At 36.2% G+C, this 21,180-nt stretch overlaps 3 protein-coding genes across 5 annotated transcripts; 2 read left to right on the top strand and 1 right to left on the bottom strand.

Annotated features, from left to right (window-relative positions):
- Window positions 1–7: 7 nt before the first annotated feature.
- On the top strand, window positions 8–4,360 carry gpalpp1 (GPALPP motifs containing 1). Of its 2 annotated transcripts, none has more exons than XM_079615768.1 (8): window positions 8–263; window positions 483–612; window positions 827–952; window positions 1,056–1,196; window positions 1,343–1,601; window positions 1,976–2,140; window positions 2,316–2,417; window positions 3,151–4,360. In XM_079615768.1, exons 1-8 carry the CDS (start codon window positions 179–181, stop codon window positions 3,367–3,369), a joined length of 1,227 nt encoding a protein of 408 aa, XP_079471894.1. In that variant the 5' UTR covers window positions 8–178; the 3' UTR covers window positions 3,370–4,360. The 2 variants fall into 2 exon arrangements, with proteins under 2 accessions (XP_079471894.1, XP_079471895.1); XM_079615769.1 differs by having other exon boundaries at window positions 62–263; window positions 1,346–1,601; window positions 3,151–4,079.
- Window positions 4,234–11,901, top strand: gtf2f2a (general transcription factor IIF, polypeptide 2a). 2 transcript variants are annotated; one of them, XM_079615770.1, is made up of 9 exons: window positions 4,404–4,662; window positions 4,824–4,897; window positions 4,988–5,006; window positions 5,332–5,476; window positions 8,098–8,145; window positions 8,468–8,549; window positions 10,442–10,541; window positions 10,631–10,774; window positions 10,961–11,835. In XM_079615770.1, exons 1-9 carry the CDS (start codon window positions 4,597–4,599, stop codon window positions 11,078–11,080), a joined length of 798 nt encoding a protein of 265 aa, XP_079471896.1. In that variant the 5' UTR covers window positions 4,404–4,596; the 3' UTR covers window positions 11,081–11,835. The 2 variants fall into 2 exon arrangements, with proteins under 2 accessions (XP_079471897.1, XP_079471896.1); XM_079615771.1 differs by lacking the exon at window positions 8,098–8,145 and having other exon boundaries at window positions 4,234–4,662; window positions 10,961–11,901.
- Window positions 11,902–13,823: 1,922 nt separating this feature from the next.
- On the bottom strand, window positions 13,824–19,009 carry tpt1 (tumor protein, translationally-controlled 1). The gene is made up of 6 exons (XM_079615772.1): window positions 18,615–19,009; window positions 16,728–16,801; window positions 16,250–16,437; window positions 15,826–15,931; window positions 14,677–14,793; window positions 13,824–14,287 (listed from the first exon to the last, which is right to left on the bottom strand). The coding sequence occupies exons 1-6, from the start codon at window positions 18,640–18,642 to the stop codon at window positions 14,285–14,287; spliced, it is 516 nt and encodes a 171-aa protein (XP_079471898.1). The 5' UTR covers window positions 18,643–19,009; the 3' UTR covers window positions 13,824–14,284.
- Between the last annotated feature and the right edge of the window lie 2,171 nt (window positions 19,010–21,180).

Consider the following 21,180-nt stretch of genomic DNA (forward strand, 5'->3'; position numbering starts at 1 on the left):
CGCTTGTGATTCAAAATAACGCGCCACCTATAGGATTCCGCCTGAACAGAACTCTTATTTTGAAATTCAAAACCGGAAATAAGGGAATGTCTTCATTCTGTGTTACCACATTTCTGGGTTTGTGAACAAATCAATGTCTGTTTTTATTAGGGTATTTTTCTAGCACGATCATTTTACTATGTCTAATCAAAACATCACTGGACCAGCTTTGCCACCGTCGATGGGAAAAGGCAAAAATGATGATTCAGATGAAGAAGACGCAAGTATGTTTACACATGCACGTCGGTTGTAGTAACTGTTAGCTGCTTTGTGAACTGCAATTTATTTATTTTAATTTTGCAAATGCATAACAAGGCTGGCAGCCTTTAGATTTTTTTTTTTTCCTGCCAATTTTCTTTAGCAAAAACGGTTAGGTCATTTAATTATTTAGTTTAGATCTGAGTGCAAATAAATACACAATAAATAATAAATATTGTCTCCAGTCATAGGTCCAGCCTTGCCTCCTCTGTATAAAGCTTCAGAGTCCTCAAGTTCATGTGAGGACAGTGATCAAGAGGAGGTCGTGTTCAAGAGAGCCAAATACTCATCATCTGGGAACCGGCCTTCTTTAAAGTATGATACTTATTTTGTACTTGTAAAGTATGAAACAGACATGTTCTTTCTCAAGTGTGGATAATATATTGTCCTTAACCTGATGTATCAAATATGATACTTGATCAGATATGATCAAATACTATTACTTAATTTGTCAAGCTTTACAGGGTCATCGTTGTCTTTCAGGGAAAAATAATTTGCTCTCACTTTTTCATGTGTGATTCTTTAACAGCAACAGAGGCATCATGAAAGCTGAGATGGATATAAAGCAAACTGATAAGCAGGAGGAGGAGGAGGATGGTTTCTTTGGTCCAGCACTTCCCCCAGGATATCAAAAACGAGACAAGTCACCAGAAGAGTAATAAACATAAAACAATACTTAATAGTACCACATGGTCATTTACATAGCAATTTCAGCATCTCAATCTAAGTCTTGGATGAACTACATTTTGCATCTCCAGGCCACCTTTACTAGGACCTGCACTCCCTCCAGGATTCAAAAAACAAGATGAAGGTGAAGATGGTGCAAAAGACGATAACAGGGGGTTTTCAGGATCAGCTCTACCCTCAGAGTATCGAAAGAAAGACAAATCTCCTGAACGGTAACAGGAATTAAAGAAACTCTGCAGACATATCTTCACATTTTGCTGTGTAGTGTTGGTAGGATCACACACTGTTATATTTATTCTAATTTTACATCCAAATGTAAATGTTGATTTAATTAATTTTTGTTTTTTGGCTTTTCCAGCAGGCCACCTGCGGTAGGACCTGCTCTGCCTCCAGGTTTTAAAAGACAAGATGAAGATGAAAAGGGGGAAAAAGAAGATGCCAGTGGATATTTAGGACCAGCTCTACCACCAGGTTATACTCCAGATTTGTCAAGCAGTGGAGAAGATGATGATTATGTCATTGGGCCCATGCCACCAAAAGGACCGTCCCAGGACTCTGTGGCATTGGACTTTGAAAGAAGAGCTCAAAAAATGAAAGACAAACTTACAGGAGTGGATGTAAGTGCATGTTATGTAGTTTTTTTCCCCATTAATTCAGTTAGTACAGCTGAATATATGTATAATAATAATAATCATAATATTTATTAGTAGTAGTAGTCAGTGTTATTTATATACTATTTTAGTAATATTTAGATTTGGCTATTAGTTTTATTCAGTTTTCATTTAAATTGTAGTACTTTTTTAATTTTGTTACATAATTTTGTCTTTTTACATTTTTTTATATTACTATTTGGGTTTAATTTGATGTTTTTTTTTATTTTTATTTTTTATATACCCTCTATTTAAATATTATGCAACAACAGTGAAAGACAGAAATAATTATGTTATACTTCATACAACATCAATCAAATCTGTGACTCTTCTGTTGTTAGACTGGCCCAGAGATGGTTTCCAGAGAGAGCTGGATGACAGAGTTGCCTCCTGAGTTGCAGCATGTGGGCTTGGAAGCACGGACCTTTAAGAAAAGATCAGGCCCTGAAAACAAAGACCGATCAATCTGGACGGACACTCCCGCTGAACGTGAGCGAAAAGCTAAGGTGAGTTAGAGATTCAAATATGAAATGTGGAGGAGATTGTTATGGAGACTCACTGTGGATTTACCTATGATATCATTTTTTATTTAAATTTTACAGATGAAAGTGAAACAAGGGTTTTGGAAAAGAGGGATTTCAGGGATTGTTTGAAAATTCCCTTTTTGTTTGTCTTTCTCAGGAGCGACAAGAGGCTAAGGAAAAAGGTGAATCTGCCAAGGATGATGGACCACGTCTGCCTCAGAAAGAGCTTGACATGGCTGAAAAAGTTTCAAAATATAATGTACGTATTTTATTTAGTTAAATACAGCTAAAATATATTACAAATTGTACTGTGTGTGTGTGTGTGTGTGTGTGTGTGTGTGTGTGTGTGTGTGTGTGTGTGTGTGTGTGTGTGTGTGTGTGTGTGTGTGTGTGTGTGTGTGTGTGTGTGTTTTCTGTGATGGGTAGGTTTAGGGTTAGGGAATTCAATATACACAGTTTACACAGTATAAAAATCATTATGTGTGTATTTATTTATTTATTTATTTATTATAAATAGTATATTAATAACAGATAGGTAAATTAACCACTATCCATTTTGGGATTCCAAAACTTCAATAAAAACACTAGTTATTAAGGGGGAAAATTAATCTTGATCATTTTTTCTTTTTTTAAAATTGAAAAAAAAATATTATTAATGAATTAATATATATGTATGCATGTTTACACTAAAACTGAAATACAATTTTTTTTAAACAAGAACACACAAAGTTAATTAAAAAAACAACTAAATTACTAAAACTTTGCCCAAAATAAAACAATATAAAAATTAAAATAAATTCAAACAAATGAATAAAAAACGTAATTGTATCTAAATGACACAAAAGTAATACTGGCTTTTGGTCCCATGTTTGGGAACTTTAGCAGCTCACTCTAATGGGCCTTTTGAATGGACTACACCTTTAGTTTGCCAGATGCAATTGTTACTGCTTGAATGTAAAAAAAAATTGTTTCAATTGCCCATCTCTTTTTAGGAGTCCAAGCGTGGTGAATCTCTCATCAGTCTGCACACTAAGAAGATGAAGAAAAAAGCTAAGGAGGATGCTGACAAGCCTGTGGAGAGGAGAGCCTTCGACAGAGACATGGACCTCCAAGTCAATCGCTTTGATGAGGCTCAGAAAAAAGCTTTGCTCAAGAAGTCCCAAGAGCTCAACACCCGCTTTTCACACAGCAAAGACCGCATGTTCCTATGAGGGAAACTATCAAACTATCAAACGCATTTATCTGATGTTGTCAGGGACGTTGTACTGATTTGGAATCCTCGAAACATCATCATCAAAACATTATGAACCATGTTGATAATTATATGTACAAATTTGGGGGACTGACTGTTACTCCTCGATTTGCCTTTTTTACACCAATGTTTAATTGTAAGAGATAATGCATTAAAAAAATATTTGATTTGTGGCTTATAAAAGTTTTTAGGCCACCTTTTTTTATTAAAAAGTAATGAGTACTTTAGTATTGTTATTCATATTTAGTGATATCCTATCCTAACACCCTATAATATTACTGAATAATGGTAATAGTAAGTATTGTTCTCCAGCGTGTATTTTCATATAGCCTGTGTTTAGAATATGTGAGTTCAGGTCATATTTCCCCCCTAAATTAAAAAGAAAGAAATATTTAATATTTTGCATAATTAAGGAAATTATGACTACCTTAGACCATTAAAACTTTTTGTATTGTCATTCTTTTTGTCTCATTATTTAACCGTTTTCACCCCAAAATATTCTCATTACTGAATGCAAAAATGTAATTGTAAACATTTATCACTGTAGTTTTTGTTGTACTGCGTTTCATTTATGCAGATTTAAAACCATTGCATTTTTACTTTAACATTACAATATTATTATGTTACAGTAATGGCAATCACCATTCATATAGTTGTTGCGATGCAAACAATCATAAAGAAACTAAAAAATATATGTTTTCTTTTTTTTTTTTCTTTTTTTTTTTTTATGAACCATGTTATATTTTACTCTTTTTTAATGCTTTCGTTCGCTATTAGGACAAAGGATATAAGTCATAAGTAGGCCTTATTTGAATTGTTTGCTGTTTGTTATTGATATTGTGAGGGTATGCGAAATTTCCTTTGAATAAGTTCTTCTCAAAAACATGTTCACTAAATATAAGTCAGTTGCATTTACTGCATTTGACTAAATACAATTACAAAGCGATGTCGAAAATCTCCTTTAAATATAAACTGGTTCCTAGTAGAAAATGCAACTTTGTGGCAGCCATTAGGTGGCAGCCTGACTAACTGTAATCTGTGTGGCGCTTCCGTTTTTTGTCCTATCTGGCCACCGTACAACCGAATCTGTTGTTGGTGATGTACTAGCTAAAGTGCGTATAGCGTGGAAGAGGTGTATTAAATCCACATGAAATAATTAGAATATACAATTTTAAACTATTTAATCATGTCAGACAAAGGAGAGGTGGATCTCACTGGGGCAAAACAAAACACTGGTGTATGGCTGGTCAAAGTAAGTGTTTTTTTAAACAGTCGATGATGAACTGCTACAGCTAATGTTTCAGGTTTTATTAACATGGCTTTACAGATACCACGGAGGCAATATGATTTATGGGTTGCAGTGTGATTATTACATTGTTTTAAAGCTATTGTTGGTGTGTAAACTTCTTAAAGGTCCCAAAGTATTTGTCACATCAATGGGCCAAAGCAACAGGGAGAGGTGAAGTTGGAAAGCTACGAATTTGCAAGTATGTAACAAAACTTAATGTTATTGAGTACTACAAACACAACGTTTATATTAAACATTTGTATTCACATAACTGTTCTTGTTCGTACAGGAATCAAGGCAAAGCGGAGGTAAGTTAACTAAGTTAGTCTTTAAACATTTAGCCCCTGGTTTCACAGACAAGGATTAAGTGTAACCCTAGTCTCAGAATAAAATGCATGTTTGAGCTGGTTTTACTGAAAGTAACTTGCACTGATATATTTAAAAATAATGTCAGTGCCATTGTTTTGTTTCAAGACCCGTAACGTTAATGTTTATAAAAGCTATTTAAAAGGCCTTATTGAACTAAGGCCTAATCCTGGTTTAGCCCTGTCTGAGAAACCAGGCCTGATTCTTTTATATTTGGGCTTGTGTGTTTGGGTGGAATCAGTGTTTTTCTGATTGATTGATTGCCAGGTGTCATTCACACTCAATGAGGAGCTGACCACCATAGACACCATTGGGGATAAGCCTTCTATGGTACGAGCCCCTAGAGAGCATCCATTCACTCTGCAGACTGTCGGTGGACAGACTCTGGCTGTTTTTACTGAAAACTCTTCAGGTGAGAACCAGGATCTTACAGTGCTGTGTATTACTGTGCTGAATCTCAAATTAATAAAAATTCTTACCCCCGGTTTCACAGACAAGGTTTAAGCTTAGTCCCAGACTGAAATGCATGTTTGAGCTGTTTTAACTGAAAGCAAGTGCCATTGTTTTGTCTCATGATGATGCACACCAGTAATGTTTTTTTCTTTCTTCTTCTAAGGGACATTTGTAAAAGTTACTTAAATGCCATAATGGTAATTGAACTCAAATCTAATCCTGGTTTAATCTAAGCCCTGTCTGTGACATCCGAAAAACTGAAACAAATGCATTTAAAATGATGTGCAGTTAAAGTACACCATTTGTCTTAATTGATGAGAATGCTCATGTTAGTGTTATATCGTAAAAAAACTAAAACAAATAATTATTATTATTTAAGCACAAAAAATATAAATCTAAAGTTAAATGGGTAAATCAGATTACCATTTTCAGTAATACATAGTGATAATAACTTTCATTATTGAGTCATCAATACAAATAATGACTAATTATTTGATCATTGTTTTTATTTAGTATTATATTTACATCTTTACATTTTCATGTTTGATTTTTTTTTTATAATAAAATTTGTTTTTGTACTTTGTGCCACAATTTTATGACCAATGTAAAATCAGAACCATTGCACCTAAAAAGTTATACGATACTTTAAATTATATAGTTGCATGTATTGATCATTTGTTAAATATTTGTGTACAAAGTCATGTTAGGAATTATATAACGGTTGTTAATTACTTATTAATGAAAGTATTATATTATCACTGTTTTTGATAATCAAACTTCTTACTTTCAAACAGTTTATTCGGTAAGTCATGTTGTGCAATCTCTGGGATATCCTGTACATACTTCAGTTGCCTCATACTCTCTCTTCCTCCAGTTCTCTACTCTGTCTGTTCTGTGAGATGAATCAGAAATTAGGTTTTAATAGCTTTCATCTGGTATCTTAAGCTTTTGCAGTTGCTGACCTTTGCCTCTCAATCATGTATGTGTGTGCGTATGTGTGTGTGTGTGTGTGTAGAGAATGTTAGAATGGGCCTTCAAATATCGCTGGTTTTGGAAGCCATATCTACTTATTGCCTTTATTCTTTGATTAACGTTGATTTGTTGTGTGTATAGCTTGGGTGTTGTGTGTGCATGAGCGACTCTGTGTAGTTGCCATCCTAATTCACTTGTTTTCTATATTGCAAGTGTTGAATCGGATGATTTCTTTAGTTATTATAATGTGCTTGAGTGCCAAATTGCCTGGTCACTTCACTTCTCTACCTGGGACCATTTCTTAAAAAAATGTTTTTCATGGATGAATGAGATCAGTTAAACTTTTTAAGTGCTAGCTCAACTGTAATTGTAGGGGTGTGACGAGAAACGAGATCTCGTTCAATGATATTAAAACGTGACGATATATTTCTTGTCGAGGTAAAAAGCTGTCTTGTGATTTCATTATGATGGAGTTTGAGTTTGTGGCGCAACCTTTTACAGTGCTTGCATTATATTGTTCTGTCTTTTACTGCATATGACAATTAAATAAATAAGTGCGCTGCGGGTTTCTGAGTGAAGCGCAGCGCTTTAATATTCACATATGTGTTTTGTTTGTTTTGGTTAATAACGTGCATTTGGGAATGCATAAAGTCTGGTGCACTTTGTGTTTCATGTGAAGTGTTTCACTGTTATTATGTGTGAAGCGCGTCTCAGCAGTTTGGTTACAAACTCCATCTCTGCATATGTTGTGAGTTTGGGTCGCTTATAACATTCATCTGGGAATGCAGTGTGCACCATTTCACCAGATTTGTAACGTGCATTATTCTTAAACCTACGTCGCCAACACAGGAGAATACATCAGTATGTTTCTAAATATATGAATTGTTGTTCATCGTGATTTTTCAAATTAAAAGTTTAAACCCTTTCTCAGTTTACATATTTTGATGTCAATATGTTTTTGCTCAAGAAATTACTGCATTTCTATCGTAAATGCTTGCTTTTGATACTTTATTTGAACCAATTATTGCCTCGTTGTTATTTTAAGTCATTATAAAGACTATTGTTCACTTAGGTCTATATTACCACCAAGAAAAAAATCCAAGTTATCTCCAAATTAATAGATCGATTACTCGATTGCCAAAATAATCATTACTGACCACCCTAGGTTAGTTAAAACATTTCAAAATGCATCTATATTTGTGCATTTTATGACTTTCAGTTGATTAAAAAACAAAATTCTCCTGTCATATAGGCTAATGTATCACTAAAGATTTCTTTAAAATAATGTTAAAATGTCGTCTCATACTAGTGAACCCAATTCACGTCTATCGTCACACCCCTAAAATGTACTGTTTAGGACTATTTTAATATTGTCACAGCCCAGAAGACAGGGTAGGGACCTGTGGTGTGTGATTTTTGGATTAATTTGGATCAATTTCCTCATTGGTTTCTGATTGATCAGAGGTTCTGTGTGGCTTGTTGGTTTGTGTCTATTTGTGCGTTTGCTTTCGCTGACTGCTGTGTAAGAAGCTGGAGTGAGGCTTGGCCTGCCGTGATTTACTTTGGCATGTACCCCCCCTCGTTCTCATGTTGCCATCCCTCTTGTAGGGCAGTCAGATGCCGAGGCCAGCGGCTCAGGTACAGGTACAGGCCCAGGTGAGTGCTCACCGTCGCCCCCTGCTTGAGTGGAGGTCCAAGAAGGACCTAGTCAGGCCTTGTTCTGTTTATAATGGTCTGATGGCCTTTGATATGACAATCATCCAACAAAACAGCAATTATAAATATTCCTTTGTACGGCCTAATTTAAATGATTGAATTGGTGTATTGAAATTTTCACTGCCTGGATGAGAGACTGTACAGAACGTACTGTTGCGTCTCTCTGCTGATGTAATGACTGAGCAGCAATAGGCTGTGTGTTGCTGGAGAGATTGCTTCGATACAACTGTCACTGAGTATTAATGTCTCTTCTCTCACAAAGATAAAATTGCACTGGAAGGATTGGTGGTGCAGAGAGCTGAATGCAGACCGGCCGTCAGTGAAAACTACATGAGGCTGAAGAAGTATGTTCATACATGCACACACTAGCTCTGTTTCAAACCCTGTTGAGCTGCTATTGAGGCCAGTGTTAAGATAACTATAACCTTAAAGGAGAACTCCGGTCAATTTTAACATTGAGCTCATTTTTTTGTAAATTTGGAGTGCTGTCAATACAGAGAACAACGACAAAAATCGGTGTTGCCTACACTGTTATCCCCTTTTTAAAATTTGCACCCTGTTGACTTCAATGGGGCACGTTAATAAACCTGCTTTTAGCCTCTTAACATCCTTAATGTTTTATTACAAGTGCCCAGCCATGTTAGATGATTCCTTCAGAGTGAACACGAGTGAATCTGACTGCAGTAGATGTGAAAGATATGAATAAAAATGATGTTATTTCAGCCAGCGTACAGACCTGTATTTAGTTCCTGTTTTCGGTTGAAGTCCAAAGTAGTCGATTGTCGAGTTCACGCGCATAGGTTTAGTTACCAATGATCACGCGCGTGAACTCGAACAAACGACTACTTTGGACTTCGACCGAAAACAGGAACTAAATACAGGTATTTGCGCTGGCTGAAATAACATCATTTTTATTCATATCTTTCACATCTACTGCAGTCAGATTCACTCGTGTTCACTCTGAAGGAATCACTCAATTCTCTATTCTCATGGGATTAAAAAACTTTTATTATTGAAACTTTATGGTTTATAGTCTATTATAATCGTTATAGAAACTCATAAGTATGAGGCAAAAGCTCTATGGCTGAGGTTCTGCATACCACACAAATAGCCTCAACTTCCAATTGATTTCAGTGAATGGATTCGAAAGAATGGAGTCAATCCCGACCAATATTTGGTGTACTGTGTGTGAGCACCAACAATCCACATGCAACATTTATTTTAAATACATAACCTTGTTGGGTTACACTTTATTTTAAGGTGTTCTTGTTGCAGTGTAATTATACATTTGCAGGGATAGTTCACCCAAAAATGAAAATTCAGTAATTTACTCACCCTCATGTTGTTCCAAACCTGTATGAATTTGTTCTATTCTGCTGAACACAAAATAAGATATTTTTAAGAATATGGGTAACCAGACAGTTGATGGACTCCATTGACTTTCATAGAATGGAAAACAAATAATTCTGTGGAAGTCAATGGGTCCCATCAGCTGTTTGGTTACCGACAAACTTAAAAAAAAAAAAATTTGGGGGGTAAATAAAGTGTTTCTAAATGTTGTAATAAAACCTTTTACAATAAATAATTTATGAATTGCCCAACACATTTGCTATGTAAACTATCAATGCATAAATTATTATTTATTTTTTTGTCAGCATGTTGTTAAGCTAACAGCAGGATTCTGTTACAAGCATTCGAATAACAACACGCACGCAAATATTGATTCAGATTTATTCCTGGCTTCTTTTTTTCCCCACCAAATGTTTTACAATGTATTCTGGGATTATCTTTTCCATGAAGGATACATGAGATGAATTTGTCCAAATTGTGGTAAAATAAGCAGATGAACTGGTGATGCCTTAAAATGCTGCCTCCATAGGCAGCTCACTAGCAAGTGAGCACCAACTCTGAACAAACCTTAACGCTAAACCTTAAAGTCAGTGAAAAAGAAGTAGCAACAGATTTTTTCCAATCCATATTGTGATTGAGTGTAATGGATTATCGAAAAAGAAAAAAATGTAGGTTTGATTATACATTACGATGTATTTTTTTTTTAAATGACACATTTACAGTTTTTCAGAAAAAAAAAAAAAGACTTTTAAAAGTCAAAAGTAAAAAAAAAAACATTTATTAGGTCTAAACAGATCCACACACAATCTTTATATATGCTGTTAGATACTTAAACTTAAATATGTTCATAGCTAAATCTCATAAAGGATGTTGTGTTTTGTTGCAGACTGCAGATGGAGGAGTTATCTAAACCGCTCAGGTTCTCTCAGCAGCTCGAAAAAGCCGTTACCACCAACTACAAACCTGTGGCTAATCACGCCAATAATGTAGGTCAAGCTTTTGTGTCCTCAAACAGATGTCGTAAGTATTATACAATTGATTGTTGGTGCACTCTCTCTGTTCCTGTTTTTCTCAGCTGGATTATGAAAGGAAGAAGAAAGAAGAAGGGAAGAGGGCACGTGCAGATAAGCATCAGGTGCTGGACATGCTGTTCTCCGCCTTTGAAAAGCATCAGTATTATAACATTAAGGATCTGGTGGACATCACAAAACAGCCTGTGGTGAGTTGCACTATATATACACGAATGTTTAACACCAATTTAAAGCATCCTTGCTGATTAAAAGTAGTCATTTCTTTCAAAAAATGACTTTGCTCTACTTTATTCTTACTGACCGCACGCTTTTGAATGGTAGTAGTGTATGCTACAAGGCTACCTATAAAAACTCCCTTTTCTCATTCTCTACAGACTTACTTGAAGGAGATTCTTCGGGACATTGGCATATACAATGTCAAAGGCACCCACAAGAACACCTGGGAGCTCAAACCGGAGTACAGACACTACCAGGGCGAAGAGAAGAGTGACTGACCATTTTCACCATTGGACTCTTTGTGGTTATGAAAAGCTGAAAAACAAACGTCCCCAAAAAGTTCAAAATGTTATTTCTGGATAATTGTTTTTAAAGGATCATTTGTTCTTTTTAAAGGTGTATCAGAAACCTGTGGCATTTTACAATGCTAAGGTGTTTTATTATGCTTGTTAGATTGGGGAATTCCCTTGAGAAACTAGAAATATAATTATTCCGTTCAGATCTTCAGTCGTCAGACAGAGATTAGAAGAACTTCCAATCCTCATCACTTGTTGTGCATAAAAAGTAGATGTTGATGTTTCTTAAAAAAAAAAAAGTATTGATAGATTAATTGTAAACAGTTGTTTTATTCAGATGCAGTTTTCTGATTGAAACACTTATTTTATATAGTATTTCACTTTAATTTTTTGAAATAAAGGTTTTTGTACAAAAATCGTTTTTCCATGTTGTATCTCTGCACACATTGTGAGACACGTTTTATGATTCACACAGCAGGACTGGGATACATGTTCAAATAATCAAAGTATTTAATCATTTCTATTTAATTGTGGTTGTTTCATAATATATAAGAATAATGTGAATGTCCTTTGTCCTCAGCTAATCAGTGTGCAAATGAATCATGTTGAGAGTTCTTCATGATCCCTACAATGTATACCACTATACTGGAGAATTTCTGTCATGGGAATTTGAAATAATTTAATCAAATAGGTTTGATTTGGTAATAAAGTGAGCATTTTGAAAACAACATATGGTCAAAATCTGTGGTTATGAAAGTTCTTCATTAGAACACTCAAAAATAAACATTTGGTCTAACTTGATGAAATTATTAAAGAAACATATTATTGCACTGTATAATGTACCTAAAGTAATAGGGAATATCACACAAGTTTTCATGTTTTAACATTAACAAAATAGTTACTTTTAAAAAAACATCGATTTGATTACCACTGTTTTTTTTAAAAGTGAATTCGTTTTTGATAATCCCGTTTTATATTAACTAAATAAAGGACCAGTCATGAAAAAAAAAAAAAAAAAAACAGTGATGTACTGTGAAATCACCAGAATCTTAAAACAAATATGATAAGAGATTTTTGGTCACACTGCCCAGCACTACTTTCAACTTAATTGTGGTTATTTCATAATATAATAATGTTAATGTCCTTTATCCTCAGCAAATCAGAGTGCAAATGAACCATGAGATTTCTACATGATCCCTACCATGTATATACTGGAGAATTTTTGTCATGGGAATTAGACATATATTTAATTTGATTTGTTGCTAAGTGTGAGCATTTTGAAAGCAAAATTTAGGTAATTGTGGTGATAAGGCATTAAGAAACAAAGCAGCTCAAAAACATCAAACAAGGGCTTTCTTAGAAGCCACAAGACCCAAGAATCTACGGTAACTACTCCGATGTTCCACTTTAAACATTCATAATTTTGCAACTACATGTCAACTACCTCTCAATAAATTATTAGTAGACTGTCTGCTTAATATGTGCTAACTTCATATCCATGGTCCAACGACATAACTTATTCTACTAACCCTAAAGTATACAATCCTAATGAGAGTTAGCTCACATATAGTTGCAAAGTTTATAGTTATTAGAATGCTGAAAGTTAAAGATCAGCCAATTTCTGGGCGGAGAGGGGTGACGAATAACAGTAAAGACTCTTTCATATGCTTATCAAGGGCTTTAAGGACAATTACATGTAAAAAACAAAACCAAAAACACCCCTCTTCAAAAAAGCAAGCATGTGTGTTTCCAATATGAATCTGGGAAACCCATTTACTGAAAAATCACTTTTATCACCAACTGTAATTAAGCATAACCTCGGGTTTAATTTATAATTGTGGCATGTTTAACTTGATTTTGGAGGTTGAGTAGGAATGTAAGAATAGTAATATCCAAGCATTACAAAGAACAATTTAAGTACTAAAACAAATGCTTTCCCATCAGATAAATTACAGGATTTGTCTGGAATTTTCTGTTGTGGAGTTGATCGCTGCTTTGCTTTTATTTAAGAGCACAGATCAACAGTGCACATTTACAGCACATCTTTCACTGTTTTGATGGCTTAAATTCTTTCACTTTGAAACAGTGTTGAGGACCTTTTCTTGTATTTTGTTGAGGCTTGAGATTTGATCCTCACTCACTAAATCCTGTCCAACTACATTATGAACTATACTATATTTTTCCCCTTCACATATTAGGGTATTTCGGGTGAATTCAGACAAACTGGACACTTTTTGCCATTGGGACTGGGAAAATGCCCCATTTATCCTACATTAACATTTCTTCTGTTGAGTCTACAACTTCTGCATAAGATGCACCGTATCAAGACATCCTCCACTTGTTTTTTGTTGATTGCTGGTTCAAAAAAAAAAAAAAGATGCAGCTAGTCATTGTATAGGAAACAAATGACCAAGCCATACCATTTTTTCCCCAATGTACCTTTGTTAAAAAAAAAAAAAAATCCTTGGATTGAAATGACGAGAAAAAGTAAAAAATTAAGGGAATCTCAGCCCACTGCCCTCAATCAATTTTTATTCTTGGTGCTTCATAGTCACCTCTGTAGAGCTTCCAACTTATCTCAATGGAGGTTGAGATAAGAGATAAATCTCCATTACCCTTGAATTTTTTATCAATGGCAGTTGAGCAAAAGCTAATTAGATAAAAAAAAAAAAAAGGTTGTGATCCAACTTGCAAAACAAGTTAGGCAGAATTAACAAGCAAAAACTTTAATTAGCCAGCAGCTTGATTTTATTCAATAATGGTGCCAAGAAATCCTATACAATCCTGTGAATCAATGGGAACAGGGGGGAAATTACAACTGTACATCTGCTGAAACTAGAAGCTGACATGCACAGCAAATGAAAAGCCAGCAAGTCAACTTCACCTCCATGATAAAGAAATAAAAGAGAACCCCCAAATTACTCAGTTTCTTTACCACAATCTTTTCACATTGCGGTTTGGCTTGCTAAAAGTCCGGTTTTTAATTTCCTTTGAATGGATAGTTCACGTCTTCTCGCCATGGACGGACGTAAGCCAATCAAGAAACGAAAACGGCGGCCTCGTAATGTTAAAAGAGCCTCTGGTCCTGATGGAAAGAATGAGGGGGAATGACTGGTTTAATCCATGGGTCCAATCCACCAAGCAGAAGCCAGAGTTGGAGGGGTAACTTGAAGACATTTGGGAAGTTTACTATGGTGAGAAAGAGAAACGCAAAAGGATTAATTTTGTTTCAAGTTAATACCATCAAAAACCAAACACTTCAGCACTTACAAAAAACAAAAATCCAAGCAAAGCATCATGCAACACGTTGTTGTTTTTCTTCTTCAGATCTTAATGCTAATGCAATTATCCTATCCTCCTCAATTTAATCCTTTCCAGCCACCAATCAGATGATGGCCAGACATCATGAGGAAAATTACTGTTGCATCCTTGTGCAAGCCCAGAAGCCACCGATTATTGCAACAGGCCTATCAGTGGATGCTACGCAATAATTCGAGAACTTGAGAAATTAATTTACATCTCTACAGAAACCGAAAACTTAATGTAAAAAAGACATCAAAATGACTTCATAAACTTACGCATTTCTCAATCTCCAGACCATCCTTGAAAAAGAGCATGAATGGTGTGACTCCATCCTCACGGAAGTCAAGGAGACCAATTATACCGTCCGGGTTCATTGATTCGCCAGTGAAAAACTGTAAGATTGAGAAAATCAGTTAGCAGATCACAAAGGCGTTTCGTAACCCAAGACAATAGTACTGGGATCCCCACTGACGCACGAGTAAAGAGTATACATGATTATTTTCTGCTACGCCGTAATTAACTTCGAGAAACATTAGTAAAGGATAGTAGATTGTACAGTATATATTATTTATTGCAGGTGGTGTTAAACAAGTCCAAACCCAATGCGTAGATACAGAGTGACATGACGCGCTGCTTGGCTAAAGCTATTGGACTTCCAGGATCACGTCGAACCAATGCCCGTTTTCTAACGTTATTTGAAAGTTCAACCACTGGAAACAGAATCTTGTGTGTGATGGCTATAGTTGGCAAGCGCACTTGGATTGGTTGTTCAGATTGATAGGTCTTGGATTTTGTGCATGAGCCACAGACACTAAGCGCTCTAATGATTACCTTGCTAAATCAACCATCGATTAAATTATCGGCAGGTTAATCGATCTTTGATTAATCATCAGTATCCCTACTGCAGACTAAACTTCTTCAGTTTCAATACAACCCAGGAAGAATACAGAACAGTTAAAATGTGGGATCAGCAAGACTTTTCAAAAAGAAACAAATACTTTAATTCAGAAAGAATGCATTAAAGGCTCTTCTGTTGGATTTTCTATTCTTCAAAAGATCCAAAAAAAAAAAGGTTTGGTCAGTTTCTACAAATATGTTTAGCAACACAGTTTTCAAAATTGATAAATGTTTCTCGAACACCAAATCAGCACATTAGAAGGATTGCTGAAAGCTCTGTGACACTGAAGACTGGAGTAATGATGCTGAATTCAGCTTTGCCAGCACAGGAATCAACACTTTAAAATATATTAAAATAGAAAAGCTATTTATAATGGTCAACGTTACTGATTTTGATTTGATCAACTGATTCTTATTTTTTCAAAAACACTCAACCAAAGCACTCAATTCAAAAAGAATCTCACCAACCCCAAACTTTTGAACGGTAGTTTATACAAATGACAAAATCAGCAGTTACTGCAGCCTACCTGATAGTTTTTGATGTTCCCTAGAATTTTCTTGACCTCAGCCGGTGCGTTAGCCATGAAGGGGTCTACCCTGCCCGGTGAAAGTTCCTGTAGCTTGGCTTTCACTCTGTCACAATAGGGGAGGGAAAACAAATATTACCAAAATATTCAAGTTATATTTAGCTTCACAAACTACCAAGAACAGTGGTTTCAAATCAAAATGCTGTAGTCCCCAATTCAATCTAACATGCCACTCACTGGGCAGGCAGAAAGCGCAGGGACCTTTAATTTTGCATCTCAATATTTTAAAACCCAGGTGGCCACAATGCAAGACTCTGAGCTGTCAATGATGCAATAATACCACAGGAAAATAATGTTAGCCATGATATTGACAGTACACCAAGCCTGTTGCAAGGTAAAACATGCCTCATAACGTTAAACTTACGCCTTCATGTAGTCCTTGATGTGGGCTGTGTAAGACTTCTTGTCAAAGGAGGTCTCCTGAAGCTTGTGGTTGAGAACAATATCCACACCACTGACAGTGGCACTCTCACAGCCCTCATCAAGAACTTCTGCTGACGCATTGCCACCAATCAGTGCATCGTCAATGTCTCCCTCTGCCCTGCTGATCATCTGCAAAAACAAGTCAATGACTGTAGCGGATTTCACATCACAAACATATTGATTGGGAACTGCACAACCAATGCTAATATCTGCAGAACTGATTAGAAAGTGTTAACTGACACCAATTTGGGATGCACAATTTTTTTATTTTGCTATAGCCCATCAGAGATCGTACTCAGAATATTGTGGTTTCATAGGTCATAACCTTCAAAGGTGTCCTAAGTTGTCATCATTGTACGTCCATGGGAGGGCTGCCACTCAATTTTAAAAAGCAGTTTGGTTAAAATTATCCTGCATACCTTTCCCTCCACTTCAATCATCATTCCGTTCTCAGACTCTTTGATTTTGTAGATGTCAGAGAACATCTCGTCCCCTGTGAAAGAAAACAAAGACAAGTTAGATTCTCAGTCCAATGCATTTAGTTACTTCTGATTATTTAATTTCTCTTTTCCACTGTCACTAAGTTGAAGACACAACAGAGCCTATTGCACTCTTGTGGCCCGATGGAATTTAACTTCCATGAATATTCACTGGAACGCACTAAGAATCTCACTTTCTGCCTGGTTTTTAAAAAGCATGTTTTGTTCATGGTCAAATTACCACATTGAAAATGAATAGGAGGCAAAGTTAATTTATTGGGAACATTTTGTACTTCGGCCAAACAAAATGCTACTAAAAGCTTAAACCTCAAATCTATGGCTTTAATTTTCAGTTTTAGACTAAAACATGTTTTGGAAAATATACATTTCACTATTTCATTATTTTGTTTATTTTTTATTACAAAAAAAATAAAAGTGTAAAATTGTATAACCATCTAAATTCACCTCTTTAAACTGTCATCGCTCTTTTTTCACTTCAGCAATAATGTGCCAAGTCATGTTTAAAAAAGAGACCAAACAGGCTGTGCTCCAAAGCATTCAAAATGTATAACATTAAAGTTTGAAACATTATTTTCAGGTTAATGCTCAAAAAGAGAATACATTGATTAGAACTACTGCATAAATATAATTTAGAACCAAAAAAATTACAAAATATTAAATCCACATCTAACTAAAATACAGTACAATCATTTCTTTGAAAAATAATCGTCATTTTTAAAGCGTTGTTCTCTACGTTACCCATTTCCACATCTAATCTCAAACAGCTTGTTTGCTGGAAAGTTTCCAAAGTAGTATGTACAATATTTGTTTTCGGTCAAGATGACAGAAAGCACTTTTATCATCAATGTTCCAGATGACGGAACATTTTCCTTGACGCAACATTTACGTTATTTTACAGACTTAATTAACATTACAACAGAAATGTTTAACACGACCAAAATGTTGCCGCGGAAAGACTAGTTTTAACTTTTGGAGCAATTCATAATCTTCTAAAAGTAATTTATTTAAATCTCCTTATGGTCTTCGACGGTTGAGGAATGAAAAGAATGTCGCCTTATTGTACCCAGTTTTTGATTTCCACCCATGCGTCGACCATTTAAACAGGTTTATTGTCAGTTTGATTGTTTTGAGTTCAACGGATGTTACTCACTCATAATTGCGCAAACCGTCATGGCTCAAATATGAAATAACTTTCCATTTAAAGGCCCTCAGAAGTGGGTGACGAGTAACGTTAAAGTGAGCTGGCCTGGACTAACAATAACACGCCCTGTTTAGCGCTCATTTCATCGTCTCATAATGGGCTCTGAAAACGAAAAAAAGACTACTTGGATTTTCAAAATGAGCCGTTTCCGTCGTTAAAATCAAATTCACTTGAGATATGGTTTTCCAAAACATACAGTGATTTAGAGTAGCAGGAATATTAAAACCACTAACATCATTCACAACTTCTACCCAGCACCAAACTGGCCGACCGGCGTTTTAACTCAGCTGCTAACACTCCCATTCATCGACAAACTTTGTTTAAATATAACCAAACACGTTAATAACCTGAAATCGTTTTAGTAAAATTAATTTGCAGTGGTAAGGTAAACAAAAGAGTAACATTTAAAACCGCAGGAATGAAGCGAACGTCTATATAGTTTACAGCTTGGTTAGCCACTAAGCTAACTGCATTCAACAAAGTTAGGCCGCGATGAGCCGGGAAAAGACCGGCCCTTTAAAACATTTCAACAACATTTGACGCCAAAAATATAGGTAAAATCGTAACATTTCGGTATGCAACGTTGTGTTCGACGCTATTCTTACCGGTGATGATGTCCTTGTAGATGATCATTTTGTCGGATTGTGTTTGAGGGTGTCAGGAGGCAAACAGCGCTGGCTGTGACCTGATCGCGGACTCAGCTGAAAAGGACGGCGCGTGGATTGAGCATGTTATATATGCGCTGAGAAACACGGGCGCCCTCTAACGGTTTAACATGAAATCACTCCACAGGTATTGCGAGTTTCCTAAACTCTTCTCTCATTGGTTCCCACTGAACGGGATAACTATTTTAGATATTGGATAATTACAAATCCAGGGAAATAAACAAATTGTTATAGTGTTAAAACAGCAGCCAAGATATATGTGACATATAAGCTTCTGGATCATTAATGTTATGCAGTATAGTTACTTTTCCATCATCATAGGCTACTAGTTCCCTGGTTATGTAGCCTACCCCTCCTTTTTATGTCTCCGTACTACAGAGTATTGAATAAAATATTATACTGTCTGATGTAAAGATTATATTATATTAGTTATTATTATTTATTTTATTTTATCACAGTTATTAATCTTACAAAATTTCACTAGGTTTGAGTGGAACTTTTTGCAATAGAATTTTTACACATTTTTGCTATGGAGGCTATATGCACTAAATTATAACATGAAAAACTGGCAGTTTCTTAAGAAATATACCAGGCATTTTTTAATATATTTTTATTTCTTTATTACAAATATTTAATGTTTTATGGGAATGTTAACAACCAAAGTTGGGACATTTAGTCAAATGCAATAAAATCAGAAACTGTGGTTTGTTAATTCTCTTTAACCTGACGAAAGTATAAAGAAATGGTTTTCAATGTTTTCACTGTAGATTGAAGTTGGTACTTAAGTGTTTGGATCCATGATGAAATCTACTCCAGGGTCGTCGAGGTATGGGAAGTGGATGCAATTTAACTTCGGGTAAGTGATGAGGAGATTTGGAGACGGCACAGGTGGGACATCCTTGCACATAGCGCTGAACTTCCTTGGTCATATGGGGCGAGTACTGGTTGCAGAGGAGTGAGAGGGTTTGCTGACTCCCTGGGTGTCCTGAGCCTAACAATGAATGAGTCCATGATGGGAAGGCGTAGGGCTGATGGAACATAAACCGTACCCTCAGGACCTCCCGGCGGAGCAGGCTCAGAGTGAGTGGCTTGTGGTGGTCCGTGATGACCTGGTCCGGGATGTTTTGGCTCCCTCCAGCCAATGTCGCCACTCCTTGAGCGCCAGTTTTTATGTTCTAGCAACTCTGTTACCAATGTCAAGTTCTGCTCCACCGGGGATAAATTACTTGAAAAGAAGGCACATGGATGAAGCTTTAGTGGATTCCCCAGCCACTGAGACAACACCACCCCCACACCAGATGTAGAGGTGTCAACCTCTACCATGAAGGGTATCAGGACGTAGTGTGGGGGCGGTAGTGAAAGCTTCCTTGAGTTGATGGAATAATGCAGATGTAGCAGCGGGTGCCCAGGACAGATTTGGGCATATTGACGTGGGCAAAGCATGGTGGTGAGGAGATCTTGCTGAAATCTGCAATGAATCAGCAGTAAAAGTTTGCAAATCCCAAGAATCTGTGCAGATTTTTCACAGAAGAGGGAAGTGGCCAATTCTGCACTGCTTTTACCTTCCCCTGGTCCATCTTGACTCCAGACGCATCAATGATGTAGGCTAGCCCAAACTGGATAGATGATTGATGAAACTCACACTTCTGTAGTTTTAAATAGAAGTGGTTCTCTCTCAGCCTTTGGAGGACCTGAGCAATGTGAAGACGATGGTCGGCCTCATTCCGGGAATAGATCAGATTAGATAATAGATGTCATCTATGTAGACGATCACAAAGTGGTGATATTCCTGGAACACGAGTGAGAGGAGCTGAGGGATTGGATGGATTTGTGACAGTATGTTTTAATCTAACCTTCTCACTTTAAATACTTTGGTCAGTTAATTATTAGGCTATTATTATTTTTTTAAATAATTAAAAGAGCAATTATGTTTATTCGTGTATTGTTCAACTGGTCGAGGTTGATATGGGATGAAGAAAGTATAGGGCAATGCATTACTTTTTAGAGAGAGTATTTAGTTCAGTAACAGTGTTGAAGATGTTTTTAGCTGCTAGTAATTAATTAAACAATGTTCCCAAGTAACCCAACACTGACTGTAATTGTAACTGGCAATACATTTTTTGAGAAAACAACAGCATAAAGCAGAAATGGTTTATATGATGATCATATGCCAAACTATATGTTGTTGTTGTTGTTTTTTTTGTCACATAATCGACCTCCCCGTTGTCTGCGTTTGGGTGCACGGTAAGCGTAACTGATACTCGGCTGCCCTCTGGTGGCCGTTCCAGTTTAATGGGGTTACTCAATTCATGGACACCGGGCTGGATGCACACATTGGTGTTTCGCCATCTCACTAGGATTCCTCATTCCACCAAGCTTATTACTCTCATCCTCTCAGGCAATCATACTGAGGAGATTTGCCTTCTCCTGATTCCCAATCCTGTGTTTGCATGGAGCCCTTCTGCTTATCAAAATGTTTGGTTTCTGCATTTTCCCCTGTAGCCTA

The sequence above is a fragment of the Phoxinus phoxinus genome (genome assembly GCF_949152265.1).
Source record: "Phoxinus phoxinus genome assembly, chromosome: 6".
NCBI lineage: Eukaryota > Metazoa > Chordata > Actinopteri > Cypriniformes > Leuciscidae > Phoxinus > Phoxinus phoxinus.

Coding starts and splice junctions, on each gene's coding strand:
- gpalpp1 (XM_079615768.1), top strand. CDS start 179: ATGTCTAATCAAAACATCACTGGACCAGCTTTGCCACCGTCGATGGGA. Junction 264..482: donor TTCAGATGAAGAAGACGCAA/GTATGTTTACAC, acceptor TATTGTCTCCAG/TCATAGGTCCAGCCTTGCCT. Junction 2,418..3,150: donor AAAAAGTTTCAAAATATAAT/GTACGTATTTTA, acceptor ATCTCTTTTTAG/GAGTCCAAGCGTGGTGAATC.
- gtf2f2a (XM_079615770.1), top strand. CDS start 4,597: ATGTCAGACAAAGGAGAGGTGGATCTCACTGGGGCAAAACAAAACACT. Junction 4,663..4,823: donor CTGGTGTATGGCTGGTCAAA/GTAAGTGTTTTT, acceptor AACTTCTTAAAG/GTCCCAAAGTATTTGTCACA. Junction 8,146..8,467: donor AGGTACAGGTACAGGCCCAG/GTGAGTGCTCAC, acceptor TCTCTCACAAAG/ATAAAATTGCACTGGAAGGA.
- tpt1 (XM_079615772.1), bottom strand. CDS start 18,642: ATGATCATCTACAAGGACATCATCACCG. Junction 16,802..18,614: donor CTACAAGGACATCATCACCG/GTAAGAATAGCG, acceptor TTTCTTTCACAG/GGGACGAGATGTTCTCTGAC. Junction 15,932..16,249: donor ATCAAGGACTACATGAAGGC/GTAAGTTTAACG, acceptor CTATTGTGACAG/AGTGAAAGCCAAGCTACAGG.